The 21,685-nt window shown below is 38.1% G+C and overlaps 1 protein-coding gene across 5 annotated transcripts in view; it reads left to right on the plus strand.

The window, feature by feature from the left end:
- Positions 1-21,685, plus strand: part of MAP7D2 (MAP7 domain containing 2) — a 61,504-nt gene extending 39,819 nt beyond the window's left edge. For all 5 annotated transcript variants that reach the window (XM_042036667.1, XM_042036676.1, XM_042036653.1 and 2 more), the window contains 12 exons: positions 458-580; positions 3,403-3,551; positions 4,630-4,757; positions 12,436-12,668; positions 13,040-13,166; positions 14,329-14,533; positions 14,650-14,754; positions 15,942-15,995; positions 16,615-16,693; positions 17,386-17,572; positions 19,245-19,524; positions 20,084-21,685. In XM_042036667.1, the coding sequence (XP_041892601.1) occupies positions 458-580; positions 3,403-3,551; positions 4,630-4,757; positions 12,436-12,668; positions 13,040-13,166; positions 14,329-14,533; positions 14,650-14,754; positions 15,942-15,995; positions 16,615-16,693; positions 17,386-17,572; positions 19,245-19,494 (1,640 nt within the window). In that variant the 3' untranslated portion in view covers positions 19,495-19,524; positions 20,084-21,685. The remainder of the gene's footprint in view (positions 1-457; positions 581-3,402; positions 3,552-4,629; positions 4,758-12,435; positions 12,669-13,039; positions 13,167-14,328; positions 14,534-14,649; positions 14,755-15,941; positions 15,996-16,614; positions 16,694-17,385; positions 17,573-19,244; positions 19,525-20,083) is intronic.

Raw genomic sequence — 21,685 nt, forward strand, 5'->3', positions numbered from 1 at the left:
GAAGTAATGCAGGCATATTGTATAAATAAGACTTACGTAACATGGTGAGACGGCAGATTTTAAATGCAACCCCTGTATGGGTGGCACATTAGTGAGCAGCTGCGCTGTTCTTCCAAGTGTTTTACCTTTCCTACTGGGGAAGAAGACAAACCTTTTTCGTGCTGAGTCATGAAAGTAACCATTTTGCAGAATGGAACATGCCTCTGAGTAAAACCAAAATACAACACGATCTTAACCTTACTGTATGTATTGTACAGGTGGGGAACTTAATAGAGAAATTAGAAGGTTTTTTCCAGAGGAAATGATAATTATCTTCAAATATTTTAAATACCAAAAGCTTCAAGTTTTTTTTGTCATTTCATTTCATCATTTCATCATTTCATTTCAGTTATTTTAATGTAACATTGTTTTATTTCTTTGCATTTTAAATTTTATTTTATTTGCTCCCATCCTTCAGCTCACCGCATGCATCTTAGTCCAATGGAAAACTTTATTGTTTCTCGACTGCTGACTCCCACACAGTCATCTTTAGCCAGAAGCAGAAGTACATTAATGCTTTCTGAGCAGTACAATACTCCAGGTAAAAATGTGACTTCCTCACTTTGAAACCATTGAGATATGTTTTAGCTGCATTTGTGTAGCTGCTGAAAGAAATGGAGTACTATGAAACAAATGACAATTTACAGGATAGTACAAAATCAATGATGAACTAAGTTGTTTCAGACAGCAGTCTATTTAAAATCCTTGAAAAGGACATTTTCTTGTCTTTGCTGTTCTGAATATCTGTTTTAGAAAAAAAAATAAAAACATTAAAACTGGAGACTATAAAAAAATGAATATATTTGTTTAACAAACATGTTTTTAGACAAGGATGTGACAACTCTTGGAGGCTTTGATTGATTTATTAATGTCAGCCCTGTCATACCCAAAATAGTACGTAGAACAAAAATCCCAGTGCACCATTGAGCCTTAATTATTTTTACCAGGGTTCCAGTTCCTAGCTGTTAAATATCTTTCTGCCTGTGTGTGACTGTGTGTATTTTTATATCTATATATATATATATAGGTGTACATACACATATGCAAGAACAATATTGATAGGAAGGTGTCAATTCCAGGAATTATTGATCTTTAAGGGGTGATAGTTACCATTCCTGTGTGTAAAGGGTAGTCTAATAAAACCATTATATTGCAAACATCTACAAAAATAATGTTTCCAGTCCTGGAAGTGCCTGACTTTGAGTAGTTTCTGCTTATAGAGGCATACCTGGTCATAGCATTGGCTGAAACAAGACAAAAGTTTAACAGCCCTTTTTACTTTAAATAGAACAAACAAACAAAAAAGCACCGCAAAGCACACACCCAAATGCCTGTCTGCAAAAGGAAACACTTTTTCAGGATTAAACTGTTTAGATGATGAAAGACTGATCATCTTTATGATGAGTGTTTTCACACATCTTGGTTAAAATTGGCTTAGGTTCTGCATCTGTGCTTTTAGTACAAAGCTATTTAAAAATGAATTGCTTGTGCATTACTTCTCTGTTCAGTGCATAGGGACATTGATATTGAATGCCTCTAAAATTGCTTGCCTTGTTTCTGCATTAAAAGCAGCCTCTACTGGAAGCAGAAATGTTGTCATATAGTACTTGAGAAAGTTCCCAGTTTGCTTACTGCTCAGGGACCAACTGCTGCCAAGAGTGAGCAAAACCCAAGTCAAAATTAGATCAGTACGTTCTACTTAGATTTTGAGCTGAATTGCTGAGGCCACCTATGGATGATGTTTTCTGTCTTGTATTTGATATCAAAGAAATTAGTAAGGATGACTTTTGTCCTTGCTCATTTATTTTGTTTGTAAACTCTCAGGTTTATCTCTCTTTATCACAGGATCTTTAACACACTGGTATGTCTGACAGGGCTACAATTTGTTCTGCAAACTGCTTTTTCACTAAGCTGAAACAGGGCAGCTAATTTGGGAACAGCATTTTGAACAAGCATCTTCTTGTCATTTCCTCACGAGGCAATCAGGCAGTAGCACAGATTGCAAACAACAATCTCAGAGTGGCCATTGACATTTTGTCAGTAATTGCCGGCAAAATAGTTGAGGGAGATCTCCCATTTGTTATGTACTTCTCACCATAGAAGTAGCTTCCTGAACAGGGAAGAGGATTCTTCCTTTCCAAGAGCTCATACTGTGCCTCCTGTCATGATGCTGGGGTCAAAATTGCTCTGGTACTGCATTTTCTATAAGCTTAGAAATGAGGAGCCTCAAATTCAGACTCTACAGCAACACATTTTTAATGTCACTCCAAGTCAAGGTAGTCAGGCAAACAGTTGTTACTGGACACATGATTAATTCTTTTAACAGTTGAAGTAAAAATATTTCCCTTAGTCAGCTTTTAAGTTTCTAAACATTTTTCTTAATATTCAGTGACCTTATGCCAACTGGCTGGAAAGTGGGTCAAAGAATACAAAGGTCCAGCTAAACTTTAAAGCATACAAAAAGGCTTCAGAAAAAACTTGTTAGGGCTGCCTCCAAGAAAAATTTGGGAATGTGACTTTCTTTACATTAGTGCATAATTACTACTTTTTCAAAGTCAATATCCTTCTTGGCTTTAGTTGACTAAGACAGGAAACACTATCACTTGATTGTAATTAGTGTCTGTCTTATTGATAAAACATATACTCTGTTGATTGTTCTATATGTATGTGAAAGTTTCATCTTAGAAGGCAATATGAGCAAAATCAAGAGTAAAATATCCCATTTAAAAAAAATCCTGTTCATATTGCAAATAAAAAAAAAAGACTTGCCCTGTAAGCTGTAATGTGTATGTCACACTCAAATTGATGTCTCCCTCAAGTAACAATAACTGAAATACCTACAGCAGCATTTAGTTTAGGTTTGGAGGATTTTTTTGTTAGTTTTTTTAATTAAGTATTATTTGGGAAAGTAATTAAGGTATTTCAGAGCCTTTGCATGTTAGGCTTTAAAAAAGACAAAACAAAACTCCCTGTGCTTCTGTCACCTTTCCTGTTTTGCAGTATGTTTTCGAAAGTCACCCAGCTAGAATTATCTGCTTACTTTTTTATCATATGCAAAGGCAGCTGGACTTCTTAGAAGAAAAAAGAGTCACAGTATTAGTCAGGTGATTCAAAAGGTATATGAGTAAGAGAGAAATATTTTAGAGATAATTTTTTTAAAATCTTGTAAAGTGTTGCAGTAGAGACATTTTTAATAAACATAGGATCATCTCAAATGCGTTATATGTGATATTTTGAAACACTAAAAAACACTTTAAAACTACCTTTGAACATTGTAACATAAAAGTGTGCTGTTTTCTCCCCTCCTTTACTTCTTCTATCTATGCTCCCTTTTGCTCTTGCTATTGTACTATAACTCTTTAGTATTCCATATCTGTCCTCGTGTAGCACCAGCTAGTCCTCTTAAATCTCCCTACAAGCCTTCCCCCACCCGAAGCACCGACAGGAAGAAGGCAACTTCACCCTCCGCTGCCAATGCCATGAAAGGGGCACCTGCAGCTGAAGTTACTCAGGTGAGTTTGTAATAGTTTTGATTTCACTGCTGGGTAAACTGATGCAGCTTCTGCTTGTTATCTTTCCCTTTGCATGAATACAAATGAAGTGCTTCCCCTGCTATAAGAAACAGCAGTAGGGAAGTAAGCCATGCCAACACCTGTTGCCTTTGTGCTCCTGTTAAGGAGCATTTCAGTATCTTCCTCCTGGGAATCAGTGTTGAGTGCTGGTACTGGAACACTAACACCCTTATTTTCAGAGAACCGAGGCATTGAAGTGTATGGTTTTGGACTTGCTTGTAACTTCTGGGAATGAGGATGACAAATAGAATTCCCCCCTGAGTATGACTATCCACTCTTGCTAGTTAATGAGCAAGCTTCATATATTTCAGAAACTCTCTAAGTGTATTGATAATGCCTCTGTTTTACATCAATTGCTTTAACTCTCTTTGTGGACATTTTTAATGCTGTTTGCTTAAAAGATGCATTATCGATCCACCGTAGTTTCCAAAAAGAGAAGGCAAATCACTCACCTTCACTGAGTCTACACAGTTTAAAGCATGCTCTAAAAAAATCTATGTTAGGGCTGTAAAATTCACATAAAGTCCTGTATCTTGTAATACTTAATGATAGGGGAATTCATGCCATCTAAATTAGCTGCAAATGAGAGAACCAAAGCTGAGAGGAAAGATTCCTGTAATGTCAGTCTTAGGTGTGATTCAGTGTTGCATGCAGCAACATTTCTGTGAGGTGCCTCATTGCACTGCTGATCATGTCTAAGCAGGGGCATATGGATGATTTTGAAGATTCCACCCAGTGTCACCACTCCTCCCAAGAGGCCTCTTGTACAGGCTCTGATGTGGTATTATTTATCTGCAATTTGGCATGCTCTGTCCGTGCAAGACAGGAGTGGGTGTGTGCTATGTCTGTGTAAAATAAAGAACTATTAATGGCATCTCAGTTGTGGGCGGCTGTTTAAGAAGCTTTTGCAAGTATGTCACACAAATCTCTTTATATGCCATCTTGCTAATAAAACAATCAAATGCATTTTTGATTTATTGATCCTAACTATGAAAATTAAAACGAACTGTGCTTCTAGACGGAGAAGATAAAGAAGGAGAAGCGACCTGCAACACCTGGTTCATCATCTGGTATGGGATCTCCTCTAAGAAGGTCTGATTCTCCTGCTTCCATGTCCAGAAGATCTGCATCACCTGCAACACCTAAGTATGCATTTCTCATTAGTGAGCTAATACCTGTGAACCTCTCATTACCTGTAAATAAGGCATAGATTCTTGAGGAACTTCCTTTGAAGTGTTGTATAAAATCTAGTTAATTTTACTTATACATACACACATATGGGCGAGAGGAGAGAGAGGTGTAGATAACAAATCTGATATCTGTAATATTGTGTTAGTGCCCACTAGAGACACTTCCCTCTACCTTTCCTCAGTCTTGAGACTATAGTGCATTTCATAATTCATGTGAAATTTTATTTCACATGTATTTTTAAATATGGTTTTTTTGTTCGACTTTGAAGAAACTGCCTAATGTGAAGAAATGCACTCATCATGAATAATAACTAGAAATTCCAGCATTTAATATATGCATTTCCTATTGTTGGCATGACCATCTGGTCCCATAAATACACTTACCTATGTGTCATCCAAACCATTGGTTTTAACCTTTGCTCATTTGCAAAGGTTTTGTTTGCTGTGGTTTTGTTGCTTTTTGTTCTTTTTTTTTTTTTTTTTTTAATGCAGAGCTATGGACCTATAGCATATCTGGGCTTACTGGCAACTGACTTGCTTTTCTTGATTGTCTTTTGCTGAAAACTGTGTTATGTGTACCACAGCTTGCAACTCAAGTCTAAGCAAATGGGTTTCCAGGTTTCTTAGAACAGAGTATTAAGTCTGGCTCTAATGTAGGAGTTTGCTAAAGTAGTCCTGGTCTACAGTAATTGCCTGATTTTTTTGGCTGGTTGATTGGTTTGGGGTTTTTTTGGGACCCTGTTTGTGAGTCCCACTTGTGTCTTGAAAATTGTCTTATTTATTTATCTTTTTTAATCTGAAGCTGGCCGTATTTTGAACCAGGCTTGATGATCCCCTTTCTGACAAATTTCTTCTGCCTGAAAAACCAGCTGGTGTTCCTTTTCTGTTTCAACTCTGAGAGCATAGCCCTTTAGTGGGGGATGATTTTGTGTGTGAATCTGATGTTAGACAACATAAGGAAACCATCTGACTCTCGGCATTCTTTCTGGTTTAGACATCCCCTTGCATGTAACTGGGACACTGCAGTTCTTGGTTCATATTGTAAGGCTACAAATTCTCAAACTTCCAGTATTAAATATGTAATGTCATCAGAGTCTGTGGTATGAACTACATCCATTTTGTGCAAAAATTGAATGAAATGCAATGTTAATGACAATCAGCTTTCTTATTACAGTTTTGAGCAGATCATTGTCTAGTGGCACTCTGCAATGTAAAGTAAATAAAAAGTTTGAGCTCTAAAACTGTACATTATTCTGTAAGTACTGATACTCCCTGCTCAGAATGCATTTTTCAGTTTGTTCAGCCAGTATAAGAGACAAACCAAGAGACACAGTTAAGCAAAATGATTGGTGGGAAATGAATAACTGGGAGTCAAGTGCTTCTTGCTGGGCAGGTGAAGTTTAGTGTAGAGCATCATAGTGGTTGAAAGAAAAAGTTCTTGGGAGACAGCTCTTTAGTGCTTCATGAAAAATGTATGCCCAGTCTTAATTTGTAGCACTAATTTCCATAAAATATTAGGAAATGATGGAGAACTTTTTTTCCCAGAGGTGCAAATTATGATAACCTTTGTACAGTAAAATGTTTTCATGCCTGTAAGGAATACTCTTTAGAGGAAGAAACAGATGCTGTGTGGAGGAATTAAGAAGCCTGCTGGTGGGTTTCTCTGTGATTGTGAGCCATAGTAGTGATCTCTTTTTTTCTTCCTCCTTCGCCTTCTCAAGGGAATCTGATTCTGACCATGGCTAGAAATGTATTACCGAGCATTTAATCTTAATGTGGCCCGATTAGAGCACCCTCCTTGACCTTATGAGAGATACAGTAAATAAAGTTTAAATCCATGTTTATTACTGATTGCAGAGAGTTCTGCTTCAGCACTTTAAAAACTTCCCCTCATAATTCTAAAATAAAAAAGATGCCCTAGTCACCATATTGTATTATTATATATAGGTAATAATAGTGATAATATAATATATGCATTTTTTCATACAACTCAAATTCCACTGTTAATTTTAAATTAAGAGATAAAGCTATACAATCTAAAAGAAGGTTCCAAAAGTCTTACTGCCTTTATTTAAATCCACTGACCAGCAAGATCATTATCTGACATTTACGTATAATTTTAATCTGACTAAATATGTATACAAATACTCGTTCTCGTTGCAAACCTAATGATCTTTTACAAGTTTAATCTTTCTCCTTCTAGCACATTATATGACTGAAAAAAATACCCTGGAAGAAATAAGAATACATATTGTACAGCAGTAGTAGTTAGTGATCCTGTATAGCACCTTAACCTCTAAAGCTGTTGAGGAAAGAATCAAGTACGGCCAGTGATTTAGATGCCAATTAGCTGTATGCATTTCTTTTCTAAGAATATGTGACTTGGCATTCAAGTTTTCTTGGTATTGTTCTAGTTATTAGTTCTTCACAGTTGTCATCGTTGTTTCGGAGTGGCAGTAACTTGTCTCCTTAATATGTTATTTCATTATTTATTAAATAAAAAGCTCTTTTTATCATGGTAAAGTAACTGACACAGGATCAAACAGGACAATAAAACTTCAGCCTAAAGAGACACAGTGATTAATGGCAGAAGAGAGCTGCAGTAATGATATAAATAAAATACTAATGTTTTGAATGTGCAAATTTTGCTGAGAAAGCAAAAAAGGTCAGCCCAAAAACATAGCATCTGAGAGAAAATGAGTCAACAGATATGGATGTAAAAAGGAGAAAAGGGAGAAAAATATGTTGAACAACAATTAAAAGCGGGAAAGGAATTCAAAACTTGAAGTAACTTGGAAAAGTAAATACATCACAAAATGTCACAGAAAGGAATCCAAAATGATTATTTTGAATCGTAATGTGGATCAGCTGACAAAGATGAAAGTTAATGGATTAGAGAGTTGGAATAATTGAGAAATTGTCTTTAGTTTTTTTCAATTGCTATTGGATACTGATGGTGTAAAGTGCTCTTTTTCTTCAGCTCTTTCACAAGATCAATAATAACAGGATGAGGGCTTTGGGTAATTTTTTGTTTTATGCTTTATCTTCAAAGATCTATACATTAATCAGTTTATTCTTGCAGTATCCCTCAGAGAATAGGTAAGTGTGCTTTCGTATAGATCAGGAAGGCAATAAAGCCTGTGTCCTTCACATGTCTTTGGGTAAATAGTCCCTAAATAAATCAGTGGCACCTGACTGAATCAAGGAATTAGGATTTAGTTTTAGGTGTCTTCAGATGAACCATAGCATAAGCCAATGAATAAAAATCGAAGGCTCTGACAAGCCTCTGTGTCACATGCTTTTGCCAAAGCATTACCTCATGAGAGCAGGAGGAAGGGGGAAGGGAAAAGTGTTTGTAGTGGTGCTGATGGGTGGTGGTTCATGTTTCCTTTCCAGATCCCAGGCTGGTCATTGTCCTTTGTTCATGCTTTTACTAACTGAACCCCTCACTTGGTGGGTCTTTTAGGTGACAGCCCCCTGACACTTTTGACATCAGAAATATGCATGCTCAGTCAAATTGCAGAATACTGACAGAATATGAACATAGAGTAGTACAAAAAAAGCTCCCCAAACTTGTAAAGTGTTTAAAAATGAGTTATTGGAAAGGTGTTTGCATGTGGTGAATTCCCCACAGAAGTAGCTTCTATGTCCTGCAGTGGCCTGTTTTAGATTTTATTTCATATGTGCTACATTTACTACTCTTGGTTATTGTTTTGACTTGGAAAGATAAAAACAATGGGTAGAATGTTGAATCAAGAGTATTTTGAGGGATTTTTCAGCAGTTACCTAGATAATGGGCCATTTCAAGATTTTGAAACACCTGTAATAACGCAGCTATTCAAAACTATTCTACAGACCTATGCTGAGTTTATTCTCTTTTAAGAAATGTAAAAGAGAAATGAATCTGTCTTTGGCTACAAAAGATCAAAACTAAGAGTGAAAGAAAACTGCTTTTGAGAAAGTGTTACAGATAGAGCGAAAATGTCAGAACCCAGAATTAGCTTGTGATCAGAGCAATGTCAGAAAGCAGGCTTGAGAACATGCAGATCCTTGGTGTGGTTTCAGCAGAGTTTTTGTTGAATTAATGGGGAGAAACGGGAAAAATACTGCCACTCTTGCATTGCTGCAGATTTCTGATTTACAGTCCATCTCATGGACAGCCATAACCAGTGACCTGTCATGTAGGTGGCTTTTCAGGAGAGCGTGCTGTTCTCTGCCCTGCTGTTTATGGCCAGAGCTGGATGTGACCTCTGATTTGTGTGCTGCATGTACTTTTATTTTCTCTGCTTAGCAAAAGTAAGCTCAGAACCCCTCATATGCTCTTCCTGGGCCATTGTTCTGCAGAATGGACTATCCCTTTCATAATTAAATAGGAGCCATTGTAATTAAGAGCCAGTGGATCCTCACACCTGATAGATGTTCTAGACGTGCATGTAGGAGGCAACTTCTTACATGCTGCTGCCCCTATGTGAGCTCAGGGCAGTTAGGTGAGAAAATTAATGTATTCTTGGAGGGAGGAAGGTGCTTCTGGTACTTCTGTATTCCCCTGTAAAATCCAGTTACTGAGAATGAGTGAGCTGTCTGACAACTGGCATGCTACCACTTCTTGGATTTTAGTGATTTGTCATCTTAACTCTCTAATCCTTATCAGGCATAATTCTGTGTTTCCCACTTTCTTATCACGGTTTAAACCTAAACAGGCTCCTATACAAGTGATTATAAATTTTTTTCTTAATAATTCCATTTTTCTGTCTTCATAATCAAGTTTGGCCCTTTCTGATGTAAAGCAGCATAACTTAAGTATTATTTAGAAGGAGTGTTCTTTCCCTGTGTCAAGAAATGTTAAAGGTGCTAAGTTGAGAATATGTTTTAAATACAAGGGGGAAACCAATGTTGATTTAATACTTTCTACTGGTATCCAGTAAATGATATAAAAATTCTGAAAAAATATTCCTGATGGACTTTCTCAGCTTTGCACTCCACACACTGCACTATTCTCATCCTTGCAGTAATCAGTGTTTTCTATTCTTCTCACTTTTAGCTACTTTATATGAAGCAAACTCTACTATTTTCTTGTTCTTCTGGTCCAAGAGCCATAAAAAAAAAAAATACTGTAGGTCTAAAAGTTCAAAGATGCAGTACCTAAATAACACATTCAGCACGTTTCTAATCCACCAGCTAAGTTGTACAGCCAGTCTGCTCTAATGCCTATGCAGTGCAAGATATGTGACTGTCATGACTAGACTCCTTCCTACCGACCTCTTTAATTGTCTTGTCTTTATTAGGGAACAATTACTTCTGTATTAATACTGAGAATGACTCAGCCTTAGTTATTAGCCTGTTTTGCTCCTTCTGTCACAACAAGTTAAATCAAAAGCATTGCGAGGAACGTGTGGTAAAGTTGGAAATGTAAACCAAAGGCAGCAAGAAGGGACTCCGCTTTGAAGAAGTGTCTAATTAGCAAGAAGCACCCTCTGTGCTGCAGAAAAACAGGAGGAAAATGTTTTCTTTTTATTTACCAATTATATTTTTATGAAGTGCAGTTGGAAATGACTGCAATGATGAGGCGTGTGTGAGATGTACACGTGTGTGAGATGTACACGGGGCCTTGAAATCTGCCTTTGCCTTCAGAAGGACCTGGAAATCCATCTATATCCTAAAGAGGAATCTAAAGACAATGCTAAAACCAGATTTGGTCAACACCAGCCAATTTCATTGGCTTCTCCCTTTGCTGTTTTTTTCAAGAACTGGAAACAGACTTGCCTGTTCACATCTTCCGAAGCCTGTTTCTGTCACAGAACAGCAGGATGCGTGGGCAGCAGCAGGACAAATGAGGACAGGGACCTTGCCCACAGCACCCCATCCCATAGCAGACGAAAGAAGTGACCAGGGTAGGTCTGGTGATGGTGACCAGCGTCAACCAAGAGCCCAGTGACCGCCAACAAAGGCCTGACTGAGGCAAGTCCAAGGACAAGCCAGGACATCATGTCAGGATCAGCAGGTTAGGAAGCTAAGAAGAACTGGCTTACCTAGAGCTGAGCTCAGGCAAGGACCAAGGGCAAGGACCTGAGCTGACAGGGAGCTCCTGGGCCTGCGGGCAGGGGGTACCTGAGATGAACTTCCAATTTAGTTGGGTGCTACTCTTCCTGCAGCCCAAGGGCTTTTGGAGTCTGTAGTGGCTCTTCAGTGGGAGTAAGAAAGTAGGGATGGTGCAATACTCTGCGGTGTTTTCCTCCCCACAAACCAGGCAGCTCTGAGTGAGCTCCTTGCATTCTGATGTCTCAACCTCTTTCAAATGCAGTCTCCTATGGTAGAAAAGAACCCTTTCTTCTACAGAATTCATGAGTTTGGGGAGGAGTTGAAAGACATCTTATTTTTATTGTCTGCTCTGTAATGCAAATGCTGTTCTGGTTATAATAGTCTCCGACCACACAATACTATAGCTAGATCTATACAAAACTTGCCACTCCAGTCCATTAATTTTCAGCTGTTGTTCATGTTTTTCATGCTTGTGGTCTGCCAGAATGAGTGTATAGTCCAGAAAACATGTTACAGTGCATGAAACTCTATATTGTGTAGATGAAAAAAGTGATATGGGATAGTACATTTATATCATAATTGCATCTCCAGGAAGAAGGTTAGAAATACATGTATAATGTTCACTTTAATGTAAGATAATTTATTCTAATGAGACTCACATAAATCATTATTTTAAGATTGTAATCTCTTGATTCTTTTAGTACTTAGTCACACATCCCAGCCTTTCTTAACGTTACAAGTGCTAGCTACTGGTGTTACATAAATAATGAATGGTGTTTGTGTGTAGTTTTATGTTTCCTGGTATCTGTTCTCTTTATGTGCAACTATTTTTAGTGAATATCAGGTATCTTTACCCTTCCACTTTCCCAGAACTGACTTCAGGTTTATCATTTCACCTGAAGTGTGCAGCAGCCAGATGAGCAGTGGGCTGCGTTGCTGCTGTGCATCACCATCACCACAAGTGCAGCTTGTGAAAGTCTACAGGGGCTGAGTTTGGAGTCTGTTGTGTTGGTGCTGAGAAAAGCACTACCTCAAACAGTGTTGCTGATGATATAATGGTTTGATTAGTTCTGTCTCTTTCTGTGGTACCCAGCCTTACCTTTGTACATAGCGGTATTTGATGCTTTTTTGGAAAATCAGATACTATGAGAAAAAGACCATGGTTGGCAAGGTGGTGTTCAGATGAAAGCAGCACACTGTAGCTCATTATAATTTCTACAGACAGAAAGCAGCCATAGCTTTGGTTTACATGTTGAGAAGGAGTGTAGGAACAGTAATGTTGACAGAATTCTTTTGAAATGGTAATTACTAAAATCATTGGTTTAGGTAGTCCACAATTTCCTATCTCTCACCTAGACCTTAGACAGTGTTACTGGTTTATTTTAATGAGAATTTTCTGTAATCATGTGCACTTCCATGTAATTTCCATGCATTTCAAGTTCTGATTGCATCCAGGTGGTTCTTTTCAGTGTTGTGCAAAACAGCTGATACTCCTCTGTAGCCAGAGACAAGAAAGCATGAGAAGTGTGAAGATGGAGTTTGATTCCAAGCTGTGTAACATCTGGCCTGTTTTGATTTTTGTTTTCCCTCATCAGGACAGTTGCAAAGACTTATCCTCAGTCTCCTAAAAATGCCAAACAATATCCAGCTTCTCCTGTGAAGCATCGTGCCACTTCCAATCTCAGCCAGGAAACACCTAAAAAGAAAGCAGACAAGGAGAAAGAAAATGTCAGTCACCTGAAGTCCCCAGGAGCACGCGCTGATGACGCGGGCCAGGTGGCTCCTGAGAAGCACGTGCCTTCTGCTGGAAAGGCTGAGACCAGTGAAGGTGAGCCTTACTGCAAGATGTTATTGCAAGATATCCTGGGACCCTGAGACTTTTCAACAGTGATGAGCGGTTCTTTTCATGAAGCTGCTCAGTCATGGGCCTATGAGAATGTGTAAAGATACATACTGGAACCTGTAAATACGTAGTTTTCACTAATGTACCTCACTGTTAATGAGGACGTGAAAATGCTGACATGCAGGGATGCCCTTATCTATTTCATCTTCTCTCTGCTGAAAATGCTGAAGTGTGCTCTTAAAAAGGTGTCTTACCACTCTGAACCAGGCCCATTTCAGCCTCTGTACAAACCTGGAATTTCTGGATACACTCTTTGTTCCCTGCCTGACTTTCCACCCTTGGTTATCTTCTCCTAGGGAAGATCACAGCAGGAACAAGTGATGCAGAAGAAGCTGCAAAAATTCTAGCTGAAAAAAGACGACAGGCCCGCCTGCAAAAAGAACAAGAGGAAAGGGAGAGACAGGAAAGAGAAGAACGGGAAAGGTATCTCTGTTGCTTTGTGAAAGTTGTTACCTAGTAATTTAACCTGTATCACTGAAGATGCCTGCAACTGTGTAAGTTTTAGAATCAAGTAGGAGTTTACATGTATTTGTTAATTTCTTCAATTTCAGACTCATGTTTCATTAGTGTCTTTTGCAGTCTGTATGACTAGTGAAGTTAGAAAATAATAATTTGGCCTCTTCAAGAACCCTGAATAAACTATTACTTTTCCAAATACTTTAGGCATGTCCATGCTGAAGTGTACTGCACACTTCAGTCTGGACATACCTGAAGTATTTTACATGGTAAAAAAATATTTGAGGTGCCTTTAAATTGAGCTAGATCATGTAGCAGGAACAGTCTTGCAGCAGCAGGATATGCATTAAATGGCAGGGCTTGAATCATTCATAATTAACCTGAAGTTCATCTTCATGCCCAACTCTGCTGCAGGCATTGAGGTCTTTGAGTGTGGCAGAATGAAGGTTGCGGTGTCTGAGCAGTGAAGTTCTGGTTATATTCTGGCAACAGGCTTTTAGGTGGTTCTCTGCATGGGATGCTGGTTGCAAGTGTCAGTAAATCATGCACTTCCTTCAAACCCATAGTAGTAAATCACTAATTCTGCATGTCTAGATTCAAGTTTGGGGTTTCTTGTTAAAAACACGGTGGGTGGGAGTGGAATGACCAGCTCCTGCCATTTTGGCCCTGATAGAATGGTAAGAACGATCATTTGCAGAACAACTCTTAAGGAGCATGATGTCCCTCAGTGGGCCAGGGAACAACACAGGTGGAATTTAGATCCACTCCTTCCAGTGTTCCACTGTGTTTTGTGGACTTTGCTGCTACTCATCCCATTTGTTTATCTTCAGATGAAGCAAAGGATAGAAGAATTTGCTTATTTATAGATACCAGTATTCATTCTGAGTGTCAAGTACAGGGGAAGAGGGATGTCTTTATTCTTGAAACTTAATTTTGTTATTGACACTCTAATTGAAATTAGAACCAGAAGTCTTTTCTTTAATCACACATGTTTTTTCAATGGAAATAATAACTTCTATGCAATATTTTAGGCATTAAAAATAAGATTGGAGTAAAAGCTTGATAGCAACCTGAATATTGAGCATGTTCTCAATGAAGCCTTTTAAACCTTCTGTTGTATTTTTTGCAGGCTTGAAAGAGAAGAACAGAAAAGAAAGGCAGAAGAAGAAAGACTTCGTCTGGAAGAAGCAGCTCGTAAGAAGGAGGAGGAAAGAAAACGTGAAGAAGAGGCAGCTAGAAAAAAGGCAGAAGAGGAAGCCAGGAGAAGAGCTGAGGAAGAAAAAATGCTAAAGGAAAAGCAAGAAAAAGAGCTCCAAGCCAAACTTGAGAAACAGGTATCACCTCAAACAGAAATGCGAAATTTTGATACATGTAAAAAAATACTTCTTAATATTTGGTAGTCTGCCTGAGATAAATAATGACCCTAAGATATTTTACACATTTTAATTAGAGGGAAGAAGCAGAAATCAAAGCCCGTGAGGCAGCTGAACAACTTCGTCTTGAAAGGGAACAAATCATGCAGCAAATTGAGCAAGAAAGGCTGGAACGGAAGAAGGTGGGTATTTGCACCTCGGGATAACTATTTCATTTCTTGTTTAAATACATAACCCAGGAAGCACCCAGTAGTATCTACTAACAATAATCTGGAGGGATTACAGGTGAATAGTTATGCCAAACTTAGTATTTACTACTTGCCTTGTTAGGGGAACATGGACATCAAAATTTGTAACAAAGTGGAATTGCCTAAGGCAAATGACTTTCTACTGGGCATTGACCAAACACAGAGCCAGCCTCTGCCTGAAAAGTTAAATGCCTGAGACAAACAGGGAAGGGCATGCCAAGGCAAATGTCGATGGCTGCCCAACCCCGGACATCACAAACTACTGAGAAACATGAGTGACTTCGTTTAAAACTTACTCAACAAAAGCTGTGTGTCATTAATTGAGAAAGTTTGTGAGTAACAAGCACCTTTTCCCCCACCTGGCTGTCTCTGGTTGCATTATGCAGAGGAATAGGACTGTCTGGCCACTGCTGCACATGGAAGTGGCTGAAGCTGCATAAATTAGCTTCGTTTACAGCTGTGTGGCAGGAAAGAGAGAACAGCTGCAGAACCCCTGCCTGGTTACAAAAGGTCATCTATCCATGTATGTTATTCCAATATGTTTTAAACTGTTCACCACTGAACTAGAGGCATGATGCAGTTGCAGATTAGAATACCAAACCAAAGTGTTTTACATCTCAAATAATTTCCTTTTTTTATAATGAAGAAAGAAGGAAAACAAAAGTATTTTAAGATGATGCCTTACACATTTCCAGTAAGAATAACTTAAGATATTTCATTTTGCCCTTCTTTTCCAAAAAGGCTAACTATTTTTAAAGGAACTGTTTGGAAATAGTTGGAAAAGCAACTAGATTAAAATAACCACACTTGGTTTTAAACACATGTCTTGTTCCAGAACTGAGCATAACTCATAACTGCAAACACCTGGTATTAAAATGCTTGTTTCTAAAGTGCATCTACTGAGAAAGTCATGTTCTGTAAGATACATGATAGATGAAAGCCAGCTCCAAGATATTTTCTATCTTTCATTTCTTTATTTTTCTTATTTGTCCTCCCTTTTTCAAGACAGGCAGAGATCATGTCATGACAGTAAAGAAAAGTTCGTCTGTTTTTCCCCTTTCTGTCTCTTGTGTTACATATTCTGTCTGCCATCTCATCCTCAGATTTATTTTGCTTTATAGAGAATAGATGAAATAATGAAGAGAACAAGGAAGAGTGAAACCCCAGAAATAAAGGTATGAAACAGTATGTGGATTTTTTTGTTTTATTTTCATATGTGGAAATTAAATTGTAGGGTAGTTCCATCCTAGTAAGTGTACTTAGGTACACTCTAGACCCAAATTTTAGATGCATTTCAAACTGAGAGTGACTGTTGCTGTGTCGCAGTCACTGCCACAGAGACACAGCTTTTATGCAGCCTTTGCAGGTAACCCCCTCACTATCTAGCAAGGGGCAACAGCACATTCCTGGATACTGGAGATGTAATGTTTGCTGCTGTTGATGTGTCTTCCTGCTTTGTACCAGCCAGTGAGTTAGTTACTGAGCTCTCTGTTAAGCCTGTCAGGAATGTAGGATTAAAAAGAAGGCAATTGTGTCCAGCTAAGAAGTGACACTCAGGTTTTCATTTCTAACCTACTAAGGAAACTGTTTGTTCAGTTAACTTTCAGAGAATGTTTTCTTTTTGAATTTAAGAAAAATGCTGTGCCTAACTAAAAAGGGAAAAAAAGTCCTGTCTTGCTGGTCATGGTCTTTGTCACCCTGTGGCCCTGGGCAGTCTCACAAGTTTTGAGTCCAGCTAGTTCATGAAGGTTACAGTCCTCTTTCTAATACAGCTGAGTCATTACTTGATTTCAGAAGGAAGAGCCAAAACTGGAGATACCATCAACTTTGAATGTGGAAAAGCAACCAAAGGTCCTTGTTCTCAACAAGCCAGGTAAAAATTGCCATATTTTTCTGACCTATTTTCACAGTTGGTTCTCTTCAGAATTTTTTGATCTGAGGCAGAGCACTGTGTATTATCCTAAGTTCTTTGCTTTCATCTCAAAAAGAACAGCTACATTTGGATCAGTGACAAATGTTAGAAACCAGAGACAGCTTTGCTTTGCCACTTAAGCAAAAGCAGAATAAAGTTTCTCCTCCATTTTAGTACCTGATGTAGCATTTTTGTAAATGAAAAGTTCTAATCTGCCATATGTTTGATTGCTGCAATCTACCTTCAGATTTTGTAGGCAGAAAATCTTTGCACACAACCAAGCTTTTCATAGTATGACTCTAAATTTTACATTTAATTAGACTTTATAGAAAAAAAGCGTATTTATTTAAAGGACTATTAAATAAAATATGCATATCTGACATTTATCTGTATTTTGTTTGCTTCCCCAGGCTAAAGTTTTTAGTACAGGACATAAAAGATAAAATATTCTCTTCCTATTTCCTCAAATTTAAAAAATGTAGCATAAAGAACAGTTTTGGAGTGGAATAGAGGAATGACAGTATAGTATGATGAGTCATGGATTAAACTGAGTCTCTACTGCATTGTTAGTCTTCCTTTCTACTCAATATATAAGGTAAAACTATTTAAATAATGAAGTTTCTCCTGTCATAATTTCTAACCTTCCTTTATAGAAACCAATGGATTGGCGACCTGCCTGAAAAACAAAAGCTTGGAAAGTGCTGCTTCTGTAATCCCTTCCCAAGATGTAGTAACTAATGGACTGAAGTCAGTTTCAGGACTTATTCAGCTGGAAGCTGTTGATGGGAAATCTAACAGCATGGAAGATTCAGCAGATGAGGTTCAGTCCATGGATGTGAGGTACAGACCAGATCTACCAATAGGGGTTGTGCAACTCATGAGACACAGGATTTTGGGTTTTGTTTGTTAATACTTTACTACTTTGCTTCTCACAACCTCCCCAGGGTGGCAGCTGGGTGTTTGCTGGGTGTGCTCTGCTTCTGCCAGGATGTTTGAGACAAGAGCCACAGAACCTCATCTCACTCTCACATATTTGGGAGAGAGGACTCTGAAATCCTTCCACAGTCCTTACTTATGGATTCCATGCAAGTTTGCCCAAACCTTTCAGACAGTTTTGTGAAAGCAGCTACTGTAGATATTGTTCTGATGGCACCATTTTTTAATTTGGCTGCATAGCTGTGAGGCATGAGCATTTCTGCCTCCATACAAACAGAATAAAGAAAATAATGGATTTAGAATTTTAAGTACTTAACAAGTAGAAATGTGTAGAAATCAACTAATAACTTTGTGATTTTAAATACTCTCACATTTTGATGGCAGGACGTGCAGAAAAGAAGGATTTTTAATTTAAGTTTTTTTATTTACATATTTTTGTACATTGGCAGTTAATTTAAGGCTGCTAACACAAAGCTAAGTCTGAATTTTAAACATGGAATTTTTATGCTCTTCTCCTTTAATTAGTAAGCCAGTTGAACCTCTCATACTGTTTCTGTATTTTCAACAAATACGCATAAATATGTAGAAAATGCCCTACTGGGACAGGTTAGAAGTCCATGTAGCCCATTGTTTGGTTTCAGAGAATATCAGTAAGAAAACTAGTGAGGGAGAGCACCTGAGCCCACCACTTCCTGCAATCCAAGGTGACACTGAAGTGTTGCCTTAGGGATATTGAGGGTGCGACTCTGCCTTGGCCTTTTAAGTGGCCACTGGCTGACATGTTGCCCATGAGTTTATCCAACTCTTTTTTTTTTTTTTTACCTGCTGATGTTTGTGTCCAGGACCTCTCCTGGAAGCAAGCTGTACAGTACTGTCTCACGGGGTAGATTATGTTCTTTGATCCCTATTAAGCCCAGTTTCTTACTGGTGACATTGGGCACCCCTTACATTTTGTGTTGCAGGATTTCATGCACAATAGTTTTGCCCTCAACTCATCCACCACTACATCATGGTTTAGAAATGGCTGTGAAAGCCTTACTCTGCCTTCTCTTCTCCAAACTAAAATGCACTAGCCTTGCTAGTGTCAGCAAAGTGGCTGGTTGCAGCATTTCTTAAATTTAATTATGGGATTTCTATGTCTGAAGTATATCATAAGATCTTAAGAAGTAGCTTTTTATTTAAGTTGTGAAATGTTTTAAGTGTTTGCAGGATCAGGACAGTAATGTAAAAGGTGCAATAAACATTTATGTAAAGGAATGGTGCAGGGGCTGAAATAATGATCAGTAAACGCAGTTCAGTAACCTGTCAGAGATGTGGGTTCAGGAGATGAGTGCTCATGTCACACAGCTACACCAAACCTTAATCATTAAGGGACATAAGTTAGCTTTGACCTTCCATCCTGAACAGGGCAATATCTTTTTCTTTGGACTAGGACATTCTTTATGTAAAGGCTTGCTGCAGCTGCCTTAAGATGAGTGATAGTTTCTGAACAGTCAGAGGTTTAATTTGATTGTCACTTAATGAAAAGTTATACATACCTTATTCTGTATCTTTCTTTCCCTTATTTTTTGTTCAGCCCGGTTTCAAAAGAAGAACTCATCTCCATCCCTGAATATTCACCCATGAATGAACTCATGCCAGGTGTTTCTTTGGACCAAAATGGGACAAGTAATGCCAAGGCTCTTGAAGACCTCTTGGATTTCACAGGCCAAGCTACCTACTCCAAGATGTCCAGTGATACCCTTAGCCTAGATGACTGTAACAAAAACTTGATTGAGGGATTTAACAGCCCAGGACAGGAAAATACACTTAATTCTATCTGTTGACAGCCTCGCTTTTCAGCAGAACAGATACAGGTACAGTACTGTGATAAACATCTTAGGTATAATAAATTGCTGTGATACTGGCTTCCTGGAAAATTACAGAAGTTGTACACAGCAGTGTGGAGAGAGAAAGAAAGCTGTTCTCCTAGGTATTTAAATTCATCATAATCTTTGATATTTGCAGCTGTTTGAAAATTGGCGTCATATGCAAACTGACTCTAACATAGCAACCACAAGTATCTGGTAAATGGAAACATTTCCTTTATGCATCCAGAATTTCTTCATTAATACAGTACCTTTCCTGTGTATCTTTGGAGTCCATTTGCATGAAGAAAACAGTTAAAAGCGGGGCCAGTCTAGGGAATGGTAGTTATTGCTGCTGCTTACTCTTTGCTGCTGCTATAAAACTTGCAATGTAGAATCACATACCCTGAAATCTCAGCATAGTAAAACACCATAGTAGGCTTCAGTGACAGTTTCAAAGTACAAAGCCATAGTCAGGTTTTTTGGAAGAGTCTATTCTAAATTACAAAACTGAGGTCATCTAACTTGCATAGCTGACTTGATATTCTTCTCTCTTTTTAATTGACAGAGGTTACAATTTCTGGAGGATATATATCCCCGTGATGCTACTGGCAGTAAAATATGAGCTTGTCACTTGAAAAAGCTTCTGCAGTCCTTGAACACTGGATTTCAAATAACCAGAGCTGAATATAACTTGTCTTCCCAGGGAATATGTTGAATAACTGGCTGCTTTTGGTAGAAACCAATGATCTAGAGCCTTGATTGTTTCAGGGAAGACAGAGCGTGCATTAGAATTTGAGCTTTAGATGCTAATAAAGCACTTATTTCTTCTCCTAATTTAAAATTCATCTCAACACTTCACTGTGATTTTTACCTGTGCATTTTATTTTTAAATAATTCTTTCCTAAGCTTGATCATACATCCATTTAGACATTTTCTTCTTGTAAATAATGATGGGGTTTGCCCACAGTGCATTGAAACAAAATAATATACCGTACTTTAGTTTTGTGCCTATCTTTTTTTGTCTTTAATAAGGAGTTACTGGCAACTTTTAAGTGTATAATTCAAAACTGTAGCTGAAGAGGCTTGAAAAAAATATAGCTGCTGGAATCAAAAAGAGCCTTCTTATTGATTGTGGAGTGTGGGAATTATCCCCTTATGATTAGGTTGACACTGTTAGTCACTAGTGGCACTTACTGGTTAATATTAATTAGTCTGGGAGCAACTATCAACTGTGTTTAAAAACGTATTTGTGTAACACCTGTAAGCAAAGTAGGCAAAATGCCAACTGTAACCCCTTGATATATACGTAGTATAGCTGTAGTAGATCTGAGTGAGGGTGAGGTAATACGCTAACCTTTGAAGATGCAGACACTTGATTGTTACCAGCAGGCTTTCTATCACACAGAGAAGTATTTTGTCTTCCTGTAGGCTCAACAAAATGGGATTTGGTCAGCAGCAAAACAATAAGTGAATGTCAGAAACACAAAGGCCAAGAACAGCATGCAGGGAACACTGGGGGCCCCTAATGTTCTGTAAACATCTGTGTGGAACAGTCCACATCAAGATGTACAAGGTCAGGACGTCATATGCCATACAGTGTTAACCTTATTTCTGTTGGTGAACCTTTATGCTAAATCAGGTGCTGCTTTGAGGGCATTTTGTCCAGTCCCTTATAAGAATAAATTATAAATACAACTCTCTTTGGACACTAACACAAAAGGTGTGAAAACTTGGGGGGAGGGGGTGTTTAGCTTGGTTTTTTTTTTTCCACGTGTAAGAGTTCACAGCGTAGATTGAGCTCAGTTGTAGCACCATTCTTGTGCTCTTAAAAGTCAGCAATGGGAAAGTAACCAGTGACATGATGTGCAATGCCTAAAAAAAATCATACCTACAACAACCCAGCTCTATTTATGTTAGTGTAGTTCAAAGAAATACTTTCTTTTGACTGTGCAGTAAGCTGTAGCATGATACTGTGTCTTCCAAATTCGTCCTTCATCTATTTCCTAAATAATAAACAGAAACAGTTTGTTTTGCTGTAATACATTGTGTTTGACAAATGTCATATTATATTTTATTATGGTGTCATTGTATAACCTGTAGATTTCTGTATTTGCATGACCTGTATAGCATGTATAAAGGTGAAATACATTTTCATTTATGAATCTGA

The sequence above is a fragment of the Corvus kubaryi genome, unplaced genomic scaffold (genome assembly GCF_017639235.1).
Source record: "Corvus kubaryi isolate FWS band 111438036 unplaced genomic scaffold, C.kubaryi_AGA036_p1.0 133, whole genome shotgun sequence".
NCBI lineage: Eukaryota > Metazoa > Chordata > Aves > Passeriformes > Corvidae > Corvus > Corvus kubaryi.